The 18,055-nt window shown below is 41.2% G+C and overlaps 2 protein-coding genes across 2 annotated transcripts in view; both read left to right on the top strand.

The window, feature by feature from the left end:
- LOC137414633 (lamin-B1) overlaps window positions 1–7,991 on the top strand; it is a 39,408-nt gene extending 31,417 nt beyond the window's left edge. Inside the window, exons 3-4 of the mRNA XM_078772641.1 lie at window positions 7,738–7,894; window positions 7,974–7,991. Of these exons, the coding sequence (XP_078628767.1) occupies window positions 7,738–7,894; window positions 7,974–7,991 (175 nt within the window). The remainder of the gene's footprint in view (window positions 1–7,737; window positions 7,895–7,973) is intronic.
- Window positions 7,992–17,046: 9,055 nt separating this feature from the next.
- LOC144890802 (rho guanine nucleotide exchange factor 7-like) overlaps window positions 17,047–18,055 on the top strand; it is a 37,325-nt gene continuing 36,316 nt past the window's right edge. The window contains exon 1 of the mRNA XM_078772640.1: window positions 17,047–17,075. Within this exon, the coding sequence (XP_078628766.1) occupies window positions 17,047–17,075 (29 nt within the window). The remainder of the gene's footprint in view (window positions 17,076–18,055) is intronic.

Here is an 18,055-nt window from a genome sequence, read left to right as displayed (position 1 = left end):
TATTATACCTTGTTATGTTGTAATTTGGATATTATACCTTGTTATATTGTAATTTGGATATTTTACCTTGTGACATTGTAATTTGGATATTATACCTTGTTATATTGTAATTTGGATATTATACCTTGTTATATTGTAATTTGGATATTATACCTTGTTATATTGTAATTTGGATATTCTACCTTGTTATATTGTAATTTGGATATTCTACCTTGTGATATTGTAATTGGGATATTCTACCTTGTTATATTGTAATTTGGATATTATACCTTGTTATATTGTAATTGGGATATTCTACCTCATGATATTGTAATTCGGATATTTTACCTTGTTATATTATAATTTGGATATTCTACCTTGTGATAATGTATAGCCTGGTGTTGGCTTAGCGGTTCGGGTGCCGTCTTGGGATCCTCGGATCCTGGGTTCGAATACCGGTCGATCGCTGAATTAATGCCAGGGGGGTTGACTCAGCCTGTCATCCTTCCAAGGTCGGCAAATTTAGTACCAGTTCACTGGTAATTCCCTGTGTGTCGCAAGAGGCGACTAACAGGGTTGGCGACAGGAATGGCATCCGGCCATAAAACATTGCTTCAAAAAAGGGGACCAAGGTGCCCGAAAAAGGCCAATCCCTGCTCTGCGGGGAAAAATGGCCCCTAAAGGTGGTTCTACCTTGTGATAATGTAATTTGGATATTCTACCTTGTAATGTTGTAATTAGGATATTCTACCTTGTGATATTTTAATTTGAATATTCGACCTTGTGATGTTATAAAAAAAAAAAAATTAATGTTGAAAAGTGTTCAGGCAATTTTAAGGATTGTTGAAGCTTTCTGGTTGAATCTGGTACTCGGCTGTTGTCCACAATTGACCGGTTTGAGACAGCTGAGTGCAAGTGGCAGTGATTTTTTTTTTTTTTTTAACATGCTTACCCGCTGAGAAACTGTCTGCTTTTAATCATGGTGAATAGGCAGAACTTTGTAATCCAATTTTCAACGGAGATCTTTTTGGGGTTTTGAAGTTCTTTCATTATTACTTTTTCTTTTTTTGGGGGGGTTTGTTCGTTACTAGTAAAGGTACCTGGCGTTGCCAAGTAAGTTTGTTTGTGATGGGAATAAGAAGAGGGGATGAGGGAAGTAAGGGCAAGGGTGGAGGGAAGGTGAAAGTGAGGGGGGACGGCAAGGAAAGCAGGAGGGGGAATGGGGTGAAGGGAGAGAGGGGGAAAGTGTTGGGGGGTGGGGGGGGAGGAGAAGCCTAACCACATGTCACTATACTTGCTTGACACTGGGAGTGAGGGGTGGGGAAGAGGGACAGAAGGGTGGAATGATGTTATGCTTAATGACCGTGTACACACACACACACGATCTCTCTCTCTCTCTCTCTCTCTCTCTCTCTCTCTCTCTCTCTCACACTCACTCTCACACTCACTCACTCACTCACTCACTCACTCACTCACACTCTCTCTCTCTCTCTCTCTCTCTCTCTCTCTCTCTCTCTCACTCTGTCTCTCACTCTGTCTCTCACTCTGTCTCTCACTCTGTCTCTCACTCTGTCTCTCACTCTGTCTCTCACTCTGTCTCTCTCACTCTGTCTCTCTCACTCTGTCTCTCTCACTCTGTCTCTCTCACTCTGTCTCTCTCACTCTGTCTCTCTCACTCTGTCTCTCTCACTCTGTCTCTCTCACTCTGTCTCTCTCACTCTGTCTCTCTCACTCTGTCTCTCTCACTCTGTCTCTCTCACTCTGTCTCTCTCACTCTGTCTCTCTCACTCTGTCTCTCTCACTCTGTCTCTCTCACTCTGTCTCTCTCACTCTGTCTCTCTCACTCTGTCTCTCTCACTCTGTCTCTCTCACTCTGTCTCTCTCACTCTGTCTCTCTCACTCTGTCTCTCTCACTCTGTCTCTCTCACTCTGTCTCTCTCACTCTGTGTCTCTCTCACTCTGTGTCTCTCTCACTCTGTGTCTCTCTCACTCTGTGTCTCTCTCACTCTGTGTCTCTCTCACTCTGTGTCTCTCTCACTCTGTGTCTCTCTCACTCTGTGTCTCTCTCACTCTGTGTCTCTCTCACTCTGTGTCTCTCTCACTCTGTGTCTCTCTCACTCTGTGTCTCTCTCACTCTGTGTCTCTCTCACTCTGTGTCTCTCTCACTCTGTGTCTCTCTCACTCTGTGTCTCTCTCACTCTGTGTCTCTCTCACTCTGTGTCTCTCTCACTCTGTGTCTCTCTCACTCTGTGTCTCTCTCACTCTGTGTCTCTCTCACTCTCTCACTCTCTCACTCTCTCACTCTCTCACTCTCTCACTCTCTCACTCTCTCACTCTCTCACTCTCTCACTCTCTCACTCTCTCACTCTCTCACTCTCTCACTCTCTCACTCTCTCACTCTCTCACTCTCTCACTCTCTCACTCTCTCACTCTCTCACTCTCTCACTCTCTCACTCTCTCTCTCTCTCTCTCTCTCTCTCTCTCTCTCTCTCTCTCTCTCTCTCTCTCTCTCTCTCTCTCTCTCTCTCTCTCTCTCTCTCTCTCACACACACACACACACACACACACACACACACACACACACACACACACACACACACACACACACACACACATCGTTGCCACTGAGGCACTACAGCCTCTTCGTATTTCTGTTATTTAATATACTAGGGCATGCCCGTACTATATATATATCTAAAATTATATCCCCCCCCCTCTATTTACATGAACTGGTTTGGTTCATGAAATGTTTTGGTCCATCCGCAACGCCAAAGCGAACGGCGAACGCTTTACATGAAATGGTTTGGTCCATGAAATGTTTTGGTCCATTCGCAACGCCAAAGCGAACGGCGAACGGCTTGCGAGTACAGAACTGCTACCATCATCAAGTTGAAAGAGAAGAGAAAAAAAATGAAAAGGAAAAACATTCCAAACCGCGAGGGAAAACAACACGGCACGTCGACACAACAACGTGTCCTGTGATTGGCCGTACGTGGCTGCCAGTAGCTGCCCCCAAAAAAAAAGCTTTCACCGTCCGGCGACTGAATTTAAGGGGAAAAATAAAACGCTCTTCGCTTAAAACAACGCCCTTCGCTCTGACTGAATTGGGACAATGTTTTTATGTTTTTAATTGAATTACTATCCGTAATGGCGCACGCTCTCACGGGAGCTCCGGAAGGTCGTATATCGCAGTTACGATGAATCGCAAATTAGTTTTTATTAGTTTTATTAGTTTTAAAACATAGTTTAACGCCAACATAGCGCCAACATAGTTTGCAAACGTGAAATAAATGAATACGCTCTCAAATGTGCCGTCCGAGGCAGAGTGTGTTCGCCACGTTCGGCACACGCGATAGCTCGCTGCTCTCTGATTGGTTGAATCGTTTTTTGGACATAGCTCGGTAAGTAATTGTCCGATTAATATGAAACCTTGAAAAGGCACATCCTCGGGTCCCCAGCAATATACCGGGCAAGTTTAAAGTATATCGGACCCGTGGTTGTCGAGAAACAGCGGTCACAGACAAACAAACACACAGAGATTACTGGAATTATAGATAGATACATTCACACGCACAGCATCAAAACGACAATCCAAAAGGTTTACCTTCAAAGAGGAATTCAAGTGGGAAATGGGTGTAATTAAATTCAAAAATATATCCGATCACAGAGAAAACAAAATGTAAGTTGATTATTTTCACTGCTTGAACCAACCTGGTGGAACTCTAACACGTGGTCGATGGATGCTATTTTTATACGTATTTATGTGCATTGTGCTCGCGAGCGAGGTTAAGCAATCTGTAGCATATGTGTGTACGTGTCTGCATTTTAAAAATTCATTTTCTTTGCTGCCATTCGTCCAATTGAAACAATTTTCACCATAGTACGTCTTCTACTCATGTATGATTTTTAGTGATAATGATGATTAGGTCACGTGGTACAGGCTCCATCTTGGAAAAACTTTGCACATCTTTCACCGAAACTGCTCCATGGAAAAATAAAATGAATCATGGCTCATTGTAAAGAACTCCGCATGGGGAACAAGACAAACTAGAACGAGACTTGGTAGAGCGCATACCTCTGCCAGGCTGAACAGTCTATGTTTTGTATCCCACTGATGTTTTGTATCCCATAATTCATTATAATGGATACAATGCCGGATAGATTTAATGCAACTATTAAGTCAGCCCAAGCAGAAACCATCGAACTGTCACTAATGATTAAATTACTGGAATCTCTAAAATAAATCTTCAAAACATTCGTAATGATTTTGATGGTTATGAAGAACGCGTCGTCCAATTTGCAGTTGAAGATATACCGGAATGCAACATGATGGGAGAGACGATTTCCAGTGCTTTACATTGTAAACTTTTTCTTTTCTTTTTTTTACACTGCTTTTGCGAAGCGAAAAACAGGGTTAGGCGATCGGTTGTGTAAGTACGTACGTGCTTGGCTGCATTTTTGAAAATGTATTTGCTCTGCAACTGTTAGTCTGATTGATACTAAATTTTGCCATAGGATCGCTTCCGCCTTTATATATATTTATTTTATTCATAATTATGACGTTATACGTTATGTGGCATGTACGCCATCTTGGAAAAATCGAAAAACGTTGCACCTTTATCTCCGTAACCGCTCGATGGGAGGGGGGGGGGGGGGGGGGGGGGATGTGGGGAATAAGATATGTTAATGATGTCATCGGTGCCATTTGTTATGACGTCATAATTCGACAAGTACAACGCTTCATCCGATCAGTATGACATTTTTTTTTTTCTCTGCAATTTTTGGTCAAATTGAAAATTTTCACCATAGTGCCTCCTCCTGTAGAATTGTAATGATAATTATGACTTCATAGGTCATGTGGTATGGGCGCCATCTTGGAAAAACATTGCACCTCCATATCTGATATTAAAATTAGTATTGGGCATCTATTATTATCGCTGGGGTTTAATGCATTTATGTGGCTAAATAAATTGGTATAAGCCATGCACACTAACACCAGATCGGCTCCTCTTCTTTTTTCCTTTTTTTTTTTTTTTTTTTTTCTTTCCTTTTTTTTGTCTTCCCACTACGTTTAGAGGTTGGTGGGGGGGCTCTCCTACTCTAATATCCCGGGCCCTGTTAAACATAAATCTGGCTCTGGTGGAGGTAAGATGTTAATGATATAATCAGTGCCTTCATTATGACGTCATAATTTGACAAGTACAATGCTTGATCCGATCAGTTTGAAAAAATTACAGGGTCATCTAGGGATAATTTAGTCGACAGAATTAAATTGATATAGGTCATGTGGTTCGGAGCCTGGTGTTGGCTTAGCGGTTAGGGTGCCGGCTTGGGATCCTAGGATCCTGGGTTCGAATCCTGATCGATTGCTGAATTAACGCCAGGGGGGTTGACTCAGCCTGTCATCCTTCCGAGGTCGGCAAATTGAGTACCAGCTTGCTGGGATGAATGATCACGGTGTGTACCCAGATTTAGAATAGGTACACCGTATCCCTGCGCATCGTAAGAGGCGACCAAGGGTTGGCGTCAGGAAGGGCATCCGTCCATAAAAACATTGCCTCAAACAGGGAACCATGATTGTCATGGGGCCCGCAAGGCTAACCCCTGCTCTAGTGGGGAAAATGGCCTTAAAACGATCATTCATTCATTCATTCATGTGGTTCGGCAGCCATTTAGATTGGATTTAACCTCAAACCTTTAAAAAGCTTCTCCAGAACGGCTGGACAGATTGAGGGGAATCTTTACACACATGTTCCCCAAGCCTTGGGAATACCATCGTGTTCATGAATAAACGATGGTTTCATAGAATACTTACCCTGCGCAGTCGACTTGGTGCGTGCCAACTCTTCTGTTTTTGAAGGTTTTTTTTAATTTTTACTTTGATCCAATATGGCTGCAAGACCACGTGAGCGATGACGTCATAAATTTATATTCTCTCATATGATTGTTGCATAGATTATGCTCAATAAATTTCAAACTGATCAGACATGTCGGTGTCCCTCTCGAATTATGACGTCATAATTATGGCACCAATGCCATCATCGTTAACACCTATTCCCCATTTGGAGTTCTTTACAATGAGCCACGTTTCAATTTTTTCCAGAAAGCGGTTTTGGAGATAGAGGTGCATCATTTTTCGTTTTTTCCAAGATGGCACCTGTACCACATGACCTATGAAGTCATAATTATAATTAAAATATTCGAAAGGAGGAGGTGCTCCTATGGTGAAAATGTAGTGTCCATCAGACCAACAGTTGCTGAGAAAAAAATTAATCATAATGATCGGTTAAGTGTTGTATTTGTCGAATTATGATGTCATAACGAAGGAACCGATGACATCATTGACATATCCTATTGCCCATGGGGAGTAGTTGACAATGAGCCAGGGCTCAATTTTTTCCATGGAGTGGTTTCAGAGATATAGAGGTGCGAAGTTCTTCCAAGATGGCGCCGGTACCACGTGATCTATGACATCATAATTATCATTAAAAACATTCTACAGGAGGAGCCACTCGTATTCTGAAAATGTCATGTCCATCAGATTAACAGTTGCAGAGGAATTTTTTTTTCATACTGATCAGATCAAGCGTTTTGTCGAATTATGACGTCATCATGAAGGCACCCGATGACGTCATCAAGATATCTTATTCCCCGTGGGGAGTACTTGACAATGAGCCATGTTTCAATTTTTTCCATGGAGTGGTTCTGAAGATAGAGGTGTAACGTTTTTCCAAGATGGCGTCCGTACCACGTGACCTATGACATCATAATTATGAATATAAAAATTATACAGGAGGAGGCCCTCCTATGGTAAAATTTTGTGCCAATCGGACCAACGGTTGCCGTGAAAATGAATTTTTAAAATGCAGACACGTACGCACGACGTACACAACCGAATGCTTAACCCTACTTTTCGCTTCACGAGCGCAGGGTAATTACTTTAAAAACATGTACAAATCAAAATTCACTGGTTGCAAAAGTATTTAGCCCCTTTGGTCAGTCGTTGGTGGAAGCCCCTTTTGTAGCAATAACTACTGAGTCTTTTTGTTTAGGTCCCTGCCAGGTTTTTGGGTTGGTTTCTACCAGCTTTGCACAGCAAGGTGAAAACTTTGCCCATTCTTCACGTGAAAATTTCTCTAGTTTTGACAAGTTTGATGGGTGTCGTTGATGGACATCAATCTCCAAGTCTCACCATAAATGTTCAATTGGGCTCAAGTTAGGACTTTGACTGGGCCACTCAAGAACATTTATTTCTTCTTATTCAGCCACTCCAGTGTGGCTTTAGCTTTGTGCTTTTTCATTTTCATTTCCTACTGAAATGTGAATCTCCGACCCAGTTTAAGATTCATGGCTGACTCGAGCAGGTTTTCATCAAGGGTTCTCCTGTACATTGCACCGTCCATTGTCCCTTATATCGTGACAAGCTTGCCAGTCTCTGCTGATGAAAAGCAGCTCCATAACGTGATGCTGCCACCACCATGCTTAACGGATGGTGTTAACTGGGTGATGTGTATTGTAAGGCTTGTGCCAGATGTAAAATGTAATTATTGGAATATATCTGCTATCCTGGATAGAAAACAAAGCAATTAATCAAATTTATAGAAGTGGGAGAGAGGTATTATTATTGAGGAGCAGTTGGGATAGTCGATCTAACGTTTTGGGAGTTGTTTGAATTTGTCCTGTAGCAAATATAAGGAGACTGTACTTTTGTATGTCCAACTGGTTTTGACATGGTGTAAATTCTCGTGCATGTTGCAGACTCGCAAAGCGGGAGATGGAGCTGGCTAAGGCTCAGGAGCGGATCAAGGACTTGGAGTCCAAATTAGCAGGGAAGAGCTCAATGTTGAGTGAGGCACTGGCTGACAAGCGTGCGCTTGAAGAGGAGCTCCAAGACCTGCGTTGTAAGGTTTCTGCGGTAAGTACCCACTGGTAGGCAAGAGTGTGATGAGGTTTGGGTAAGAAATTCTAGGTTTCCCTTCCATTTGTTACATCAGGAACCAAGCACGCTCTAACTGTTTTTAATTTGTGTTTATAGTAATACTCATGTGGACCAATGTTACTATCCTCTGAATTATTTGGTTAAAATATTATTTTCCACGTTGAATCATCTCAAACTGTTCACCTTTTCTCCTTAAATTAATGGTGGCGAAAGCAATTATCTTTGGCACACCATTAGCCATGACCTGGTGATGTCATGGCTAATAGTGTGGCAAAAGTTTGAGACAACAATATTAGGCATTTAATTCCACCTTTTACATTTTTATCCATTACAATCATCTCTTGTGTCCATCTTGCCTTCCTCACCAGTTGTTATGGACGTTTGCCACTGTTGTGCCAAGCTGCCATGAATGCTAAATGTAAATGCAGGCCAAAGTCAATCCCTCTGCAAACCATACTCTTCATTGTGTTGTCACCTTGCAAAACAATTTGTCCCACAGCTGGCCAAGCTAATGATCTTCTACACCTCTGGTTGAGATGTACTGTAACAAGCTGTAGAGGCCTGTTTGGCATTGCAACAGCTGATCTGTATTTAAATGGTTGTAGTGCGTTTACAGCGATCCCCCAAACATGGGGTTACACGTGTTACGTAACCACAATTGATATGTGAAGGGACAAAACTGCCCAGTTTTGATTCCCCATACATGGACTAAACATCCGATATCAACGATCATTCACCAAGACGATAGGCAGGCATGTGGATTATGCCAAGCACGAGAAAGTCTACCTCCAATCCATGAAATGTCCCAGGCTCTTCTGGTTCACTGCATGTTCCATCTGAAGGTTCACCTATGGACACCTTGTTACGACTTTCATCTCCAAGTTTATCAATTTGCATACTTTCCTCACACACATTAACACCTTCACAGGTTTTAATAGGCGAGTGTGATGCACTCATTGAACCACCCATCGGTGATAGGGCCAGGCGGTGCGAGTCTGCATACAATGTTGGCCCTATATCTCCCCTTCCTACCTGCATATCAGAGTGGCCCGATAGGAGTGAGGCGAATCCAACTTTGGCCATATAGGAGTGAACCCCTTGCAGTGGCTGACCATGGAAGCAGATCGGTGGTTTAATTTGACAATCCTTTGGAGTGACGGAGTCAGATTGTGAGATTTGCAATGAATAAAAGACATTCCAGTGCAGCAGAGTGACACAATGTAATAGGGATATATACTCGACGATATGAAACCATCTGCAAAAACGAAAAAATGGTTTCCAGAGCATTGGTGAGGTCATTAATGTAAATTAAGAAGAATGGACCAAAGGTAAATGGAAGAGGGGTTTCTGTTGATTTGTAACTTGACTCTGATGAAAGTCGGAAGTCCGAGTAGGGAAATGGCCATGTATGCCACAGGCCCTGAGTATGGCACGTAGAGCAAGATGGCAGACTTTTGAATGCTCAGCATATGTCCAACAAGACAGTTCTAACCTCTTGTTTAAGATTTAGGACCACCATCCCCCCTCCACCCCCCTCTCCCCGCCCATCCATTGCGGAGAGGGGAATGGGCAGAATGTCCAGCGTTGTGACCAAGACTGAAGTCGGGCTGTATGAAAACGAGAAAGACTGTCAGCAGCGACGATGATTGATTCTATGACTGGTTATATTTGGAAGCAAGCTTACTAGTCTGTAGTTAATAGGATCTGTTTTTTACCCTTCTTGTGGAGGTGAATGATATGGGTCATACAGTACGGTTGACTCCAGTGTGGAAACATATTTAGATAGTTGAGGTTTAGATCGTTTAGACTTTAGAGTATAGTTTGGTGTTTGAGGGCTGCAATCAATTAAAACTTGATGTCATCACTTCTCCTCACTGAATCATTCTGCTAGTAATTTTCCCGGTATTCTTGTAAACAATCCCCATCCCTGATAACACTTTGCCCCGATTCAGCGGTGTGCTTGTCGTGTAAATCTTTGCTAAAGGAATCGCACGAGTGAACCATCCATGCACAGTGGTCTCTGTTCAGACCGTCCAGACTAAACTTGCTATTTAGCCAATTGGTAAAAGATGTGTTGTCGTTGTGCATCAGTCCCTAAATTATTATTATTCATTTTAATCCGGTGGAAGAATAAATTGCAAACCAACTTATTTGAGTGAATTGAACAGTTTTGTAAAGTTTTATTTATTTTTGGGAAAGTTGAGCACTGTTGATGTGGAGTATTTTATTTTCCTTAAGTTCACCTTTTTGGTTTTTAACCTTGTGATGTAAAAAAAAACATCTCCAGGAAGTATCCAAAAAACAATACTGCAACATTGTGGAAAAACGACTTTGGAGAGGGAGCCCGTTGCACAACCAGCTCATGGCATTGATGGCCGATGGTTGTGACATGTGGTCAGATGGAAATGTTAGCTTCAAATTCAACAAGTGCTAGTCAACGGGCCAGCACGGCGAGCACCTTTGCCACAATTTCAGGTTTTTCGGTAACTTATTATTTTATTTTTTATTGTTTTATAATTAATTTTATTGTTCCATACAGACTAAACTTGATGTATTTATTTATTTTGTTTTACTTGGCCACAAAGAATGGGAGAATGGAATTCTGAGAGTGAGCTTGTGTGGTGGGGTGGTGGCACTTGGAATAAAAGATGTAGGATGGAACAAGAATTTTCATTTTCATTTCTACAAGATAGGAGCGTAAAGCCGTACAGGTGTACATTATCCAAAGTGGAATTTTTTTGATAGCTCGGTTTCATTCAATTTACACCATCCATCTTTCAGGCTAAAATGCTTTCAAAATGGGGAATATTAATTTTCAATCTGGATACTGTTGGGTTTACCAGACCGAAGCCATAAAGGATTCCAGATGCCTGTGTACGTTATTATTCCATTGGTTTGGCTGTGCTCTTCTGGAAACCTGGAGCCATTGAGCATCTGAGCTGGCATCCTGTCTTTGTGAACTTTGTGGGTGGTTGGTAGTGTGCCAGCCTAGCACCACATGTTTCAAATCATTATGTGCAAGGCAGGTCTCACATAGTTTCCAAACCATGTTAAAAAACATTTTGGCATTTATTTTCACGTCATAATCATGGGTTTATTGTTTATTTTTAATACAAGAGTTTAGGCCCATGGAAGAGTGAAAATGAAAAGGGCTGCAGGTTTACAAACCAACAGTGGGTTTTGGTTGGTTCACAAAAATTACCAAGAGGTATTGGACATGCACAAGGAGGAATTGCACAAAAATCCTCTAATGGCCTAGAGAGTAGCAAAATGGTAAATAATTGGTGTGTAGAAGACGTACGTCATAGGTGAGGACATTTTAAAGACTGAAGTGAGGAGTACGAGACAATTCCTCAATTGGGAGAATAATTCGACCCAAAACGGTGTAGTCTGAGCTTCTTGTGAATCGAATGTCGTATCACCTCTTTCTTGTCCTCCATGATTTGACCTGATCCTTCTCAAAACCACAAGTGTTCCTAGCTGTGCAGGCCCCGAATGTAATATGACTGATTAAATTTGCAATATGAACACAACTTGGGGAAATGTTGAAAACACAATTATAAAATCTGCTTAGCCTTCTTGAATTCAATTTGATTCGATTCATGGTTTTATTATCAAATCATCGCAACCAGAAGCTGAATTTTGAATGATTTACAATAGAAAATGAAAATTATGATGGAAAAAAAAAAATCTCAATGACTAATAACATCGAGAAATAAATAAAATGAATTTTAAAAAGTATTATTTAAAATTAAAAAAAAGATACAAGTGCATGTGTAGGTATGTATAACATGAAAAATAAGGATCGATACTATGAGGTTACAATAATTACAATAATAGTTACAATAATGATTATAAATCAAGATGTAATAAGATGAAAGTTATGAAATTCATCGACCAGTATAAAGTTGTCAACACACAATTAAAACCTAAAGAAAACTATGAAAGGCAATTACAAATATTCTTCTTCTTGAAGACCAGCTTCAGCCATACTTTGTGCTTCTTGATGTGAAATTTATAATCTTGTGATCCAGGACATTGCTCAGGCAAAAGAGGACCCTTTCTTAAACAAGGATGTGACAATGTGGCCAAATTGGGGCCGAACCTGCCTGGGAAAACAAAATTAATTGTGTTAAACAATGGTGTTTGCCTTGGCTGAGCTCGTAACGCTGCTTTGACTAACGGTGGGGTGGGATGGAGATGGGAAGCTGTCCATGACAACACTGCCAGTGTTTTTTTTTTCAGGGTGTGGCAACTGCTTTTGTTTATGCCGACGTTTGAGACAATTCAACAGTTACTCGGCCTACTGCTGTAACCGTTAACTTTCACACACCTGCCTCTTCTTTTTCCTCCAATTTGTTTTTAATTCCAATAATTTAGCATCAACTTGTATCTTTTTATTAATTTTTTATTTTGTTTTACCTTGTTTCGTTTAAACTCCCAAAATCCAGGTTTTATGTATTCTTCAACTCTATTTTTCATCTTTTCTCCCATTTGTGGAACCCCTTTTCTGAAGCTGTTCAATCTTGCACTTATAGGGCTTCAAAAATATGGTTCACAACCAACAGCCATAATGTCATCCCCATCCCTACTCACAATATAGATTGTTACTTTGGTAGGGGGTGGGGAGGATAGATATTACATTACTACAGTTTAAAATGTACAGCTTGGTCTGGTCTGTATTCAGCTAGTTCACAGTTAGTTAGCCATCTCGATGCAATAAGCAAGGAAATATAGTTTAAGAATTGTATTGCTCAAATGTGCACCATCGGGGGAAGCACCGATTGTAATAGTTGGGGTTTAAGGGGAAGGAATCGTGCATATAGCCTCCAGTGACATCACCGGGTGGTGTCTAAGTGTAGTCTTATAGAAGGGAGGAGTTTTGTCGCCCGGGGGGGGGGGGGGGGGGGGTGGAGCTTGGATTGCGAGTGGTGGTGTTCGGCGAGTGGAGTGAGGGGGGAGGAATTTCGGGGCTCTCGGGTTCTACGGAATTTCATAAAAGACAGGCAAGAGAGTTGGTTCTGGGTGTTTTTTTGTGGCCCTGCTTCTGTCTTCTCCCACGTCCACCTTCTGTATATCCAGCCACTTATTGACTGGCATGCTGTGATCCAGTTATTTGGATTGGCTGCAGGAACACAAGAGGACGGGGATTGCTGGGACCTTGCTGTGGCAAGGACAGGGCAATGGGCCTAACATTTACCTTATCGCCGAGCTGTGCCCAAATTTGTGTGGTTTGTGGTATGATTTGTGGTGTGATTTGTGGTGTGATTTGTGGTGTGAATGTTATATGTGGTTTGAGTCTGTTAAGAGTTTAGAATTTGAGGATAGAGCTTGAGAATGGAGTTTAAGAATGAGGAAAAGAACCATGGGTTTGTTCTAATTACACTCAACAATCTTTCACTTCCACTGATACAAGGGGAAAGGTAAATTAGCTACACAAAATAATAGACATAACTAAACTAGGGCTCCCTTGTGTTTTGGTACGTCTCCTCCCGGGGCCTCCGAAAACCGTCAAGATCCTTTCGTGGCACTCTATTGACTGTCTCCAATTCTCAGTATCTTTATGGCGCAGCCATATCTCATCTCCAGTCACAATATTGAGCAGGAACTGGTCGCTTTCACGTTCATAGTGCAATAGCAGCTCGGCACGCACTTCCATTTAATTATCTTCCATTGCATCAGTCAGCATTCTGGGAACCTATCGTGCACACAACCTCCTGGATCCGGGAGTGGTCACAATTTGATGCACCCTAATATATATATATATATATATATATATATATATATGCACACAGTCACGTGAAAAAGTAAGTACACCCCGTGTAAACTTTTGACTTTTTCAACATATTTCAACATACAGCTATTTGATCTTCATTTCAACAATATTGATAGATAAAGGTGATATAATATAACAAATATCATGAAACATTTACATTTTGTAGTCCATTGAATAATTTAAATAAACCTAAATGCAAATTTCACATGTGAAAAAGGTAAGTACACCCTTGGCTCTAATAGGTGGTATTGTCCCCTTTAGGAGAAACAACCTCAAGTAGGCGTTTCTTTTAACTGTCTACCAGTCTCTGACATCGACTGGGAGAAATTTTTGCCCACTCCTCCATGCAGAATTCTTTCAGCTCTGCGATGTTTGAGGGGTTTCTTGCATGCACAGCTCGTTTCAAATCCCCCCACAACATATCAATGTGATTTCGATCCGGGCTTTGACTTGGCCATTCCAGAACCCTCCATTTCTTTCTTTTCAGCCATTCCTTGGTGGATTTACTGGTATGTTTAGGGTCATTGTCATGTTGCAAGGTCCACCTACTGGTTGAGCTTCAACTTTCCGACAGATGGCCTCACATTATCCTCAAGCACCCTCTGGTACAATGAAGAATTCATAGTGGATTCTATGATGGTGAGCTGCCCAGGCCCTGATGCAGCAAAGCTGCCCCAAACCATAATATTTCCACCACCATGCTTTACAGTTCGTATCAGGTTCTTGTGGTCAAATGCTGTCTTTGGTTTTCACCAAACATGTCTTCTGGTACTGTGGCCAAATAGCTCTACATTTGATTCATCTGTCCAGAGCACATTGTTCCAGAAGTGCTGGTCTTTGCCTCGGTGTTCATTGGCAAACTTTAGTCTTTCCCTGGTGTTCTTTCTGGACAGCAAAGGTTTCCTCCTGGCACACCTCCCATGCAGATCAAATTTGTGCAGCCTCTTTCTAATGGTAGACTCGTGCACTTTGACATCAACAGTGGCAAAAGCTACCTGTAGATCCCGAGATGACATTCTGGGGTTCTTAGAGACTTCTTTCAGCATCTTGCGGTCTGCTCTCGGGCTGAACTTGCTGGGGCGGCCTGGCCTGAACAAGTTGGCAGTTGTTTGGAATCTTCTCCACTTGTAGATGATCTTCCGGACAGTCGAATGATCGATTTCAAATTGTTTGGAGATCTTTTTAAATCCCTTCCCAGACTCGTAGGCATCTATAACCTTCTTTCTGAAGGCCTCAGAGAGCTCTTTTGATCTAGGCATGGTGACGCCGCACACTTCAACAACAAAGAGCAAACCAAACTAAATGTCTGAGGTTAAAATAAGACAGGTTCCTCCTAGATCCTCTCTAACGATGTTCTAATCATTTGCACCTGAGCTGGTGCACCTGATTCTAATTTTAGGTATTTGAAATAGTGATAAATGTAGGGGTGCACTTACTTTTTCCACATGCGAAATTTGCATTTATGTAAATTTAAATTATACAATGGACTACAAAATGTAAATGTTTCATGATATTTGTTTTATTATATCACCTTTATCTTTCAATATTGTTGAAATGAAGATCAAATAGCTGTATGTTGAAATATGTTTAAAAAAGTCAAAACTTTACATGGGGTGTACTTACTTTTTCACGTGACTGTATATATATATATGTATATATATATATATATATATATATATATATGTATGTTTTCTATATGTATGTATATATATGTATGTATATATATGTATGTATGTATGTATATGTATATGTATATATATATATATATATGTATGTATCTATGTACATAATTATGTACATGTATATATGTATGTGTGTGTATATATATATATATTTCATATATTGTTTGATGCACCCATTGTCGATTTGTCCTGTCAAGATTAACGCAAATGCAAGGCCCTGCATTTAAGTCATCGGTTATACAGATGAGATTGCCAAAATTAATGTGAATATTCCCTACGTTTTTGTGTCGCCGTCGTGGTGAAATACACTGCCCAAGGATGCTGTCGGGGAGAGTGAGTGGAGACGCCCAGATGGAAAAGTCTTGATTAGATCCGCCCTGTTGGAACAGTTGGAAAAGATGCTTAGATGGGAATTTGGGTTTTTTTGGAAACTTGATTTGTGCTTCGCAGCAGCGTTTTGTCTTCAACTCCACATGGTAACGTAGACGGTCTTCATCATCTATTTTTAAAAAACAAAAAAAACAACAACAACTTTTGTTGTACTGCAGTGTGTTTATCGTCTGTTGAGGAATTGAAGCCAGATCAGCCATATAATCGGTATCTCTCTCATCCTATTATGTGAAATTGTTACTAATCTGAATTCAAATAACATATCAAAAAGGAAAGATGCTCATGTAACATGATAACTCGAAATGGCTTTCGTTAATTAATGTGTAATGTGGGAGCATCCACAATAATATGACCGTCATTTTTGTTTTCCACTTTGGTTTACGAGCTCCAAATTCATCCATTGTTTCTTTGAATTTGAGTCATAAACTCTGTCTCTCAACACTTCCTATCAAGTTTGAATGTAAACAAACAAATCACAATGACCAAGTGATTTGGCTGTAAAGGATATTTTTGATGAATTAATTAATCGATTAATGATTTAAGTATTCGATTAATGACTTAATTTTCAAACATTTACACATTCCGATGAAACAGTCGTGGTTTAGTTATGCTTTTGCCAATTGATTAAGAAATTAATTATTTTACGATTATTTATTTATTTTAATTGCGCAATTAATCTGGTGTTGGCTTAGCGGTTAGGGTGCCGGTTTGGGATCCTAGGATCCTGAGTTCGAATCCCAGTCATCGCTGAATTAACGCCTGGTGGGGTTGACTCAGCCTGTCATCCTTCCGAGGTCGGCAAATTTAGTACCAGCTTGCTGGGATGAATGATCACGGTGTGTACCCCGGTTTAGAATAGGTACACCGTATCCCTGCGCATCGTAAGAGGCGACCAAGGGTTGGCGTCAGGAAGGGCATCCGGCCATAAAAACTGCCTCAAACAGGGAACCATGATTGTCATGGGGCCCACAGGGCTAACCCCTGCTCTAGCGGGGGGGAGGGGGGGGAAATGCCCTTAAAAAACGATTCATTCATTCATTCATTCAATTAATCGATCAATTATTTATTGTACATGAGGGTCTCCCCTTGGGAGGTTGAGGTTGTACATGGTTGGGATGGTTGCACATCCCCATGGTTGGGATGGTTGTACATCACCCCCTTGGTTGTACATCATCCTCTTGTACATCATCCCATCATCCTCATCCCCTTGGTTGTACATCATCTCCTTGGAGGTTGAGGTTGTACATGGTTGGGATGGTTGTACATCCCCTTGGTTGCACATGGTTGTACATCCCCTTGGGAGGTTGAGGTTGTACAATTATTTATTGTACACGAGGGTCTCCCCTTGAGGTTGGGAGGGTCTCTCTCCCTATTCTGTCTCCATGTGTTGCAAAGCAGCATCGCCGGGCGCTGAAGGTGCCCCAGCAATGTCGTGCACTCGAGGATATATTATTTATTTATTTGGCAAGGGGGCGGTGTATTTTGAATGTATCTCTACTTGTATTAAAATTAGTTTCGCTGTAAACTGTTAAATAAAGAGCTGTAGTCCTTGAGCCAACCAGCCATTTTTTGAAGTGAATGCTCCGGCGGGGGGAGTAATTCTCATTATGATTTTCCATTAGACCAATGTCTCAAGTGTCAGAAAAGGTGTGATGGACATCTGAGAACGGTAGCTTAGTGCCCGGATGGACGCCATCTTTGAAACCACCCAGCTCGAAAATGCCCATTTGGTGGGGTACATTGTTGCACGTGTATCTGGACTTCTATACTAGCTATCGATGTGCGGTTGACGACTAAATATACGTCCGATGTGTACCGTCTAAATAAAAAATAATATGAAGCATTTTGTTTTAGATTAATTATTATAAAAATCAATTATCGAAAAAAAATCATATATTTTTCAATATTTTATTATTAGACTTGTACTTTTTTTAGTGAAACAACACTGGTATGATTTTCCAAATTATGCATTGTGCTACACCGTTTATCTGTATAAAAATAACTCAAAAACTAAAACATATCATCCACCACGAGTGTACACAAAAAATATATGAAAAGGCATGCACTTTCCACAAACCGAAACTATGTCAGTTGGAATTTCCCGCCGATAATCAACCCACAGAACCCAGTGCCGAAAGTGACGTCAGTCTATTCTATATCTATATTCTATATTCTATATCTCAGTCTGAGATTTGTTGCGGTGACCTGATTAATTTCTGAGGGGGGGGGGGGGGGGGGGGGTGGGTGGCTTAAGAACTAAAAGTGAACATGTTAGATGGCGCCACATAC

The sequence above is a fragment of the Myxine glutinosa genome, chromosome 2 (assembly GCF_964187855.1).
Source record: "Myxine glutinosa chromosome 2, kmMyxGlut1.1, whole genome shotgun sequence".
Classification (NCBI taxonomy): domain Eukaryota; kingdom Metazoa; phylum Chordata; class Myxini; order Myxiniformes; family Myxinidae; genus Myxine; species Myxine glutinosa.
The sequence above is the reverse complement of the archived record's forward strand: the minus strand, read 5'-3'. Positions and strand labels throughout refer to the sequence as shown.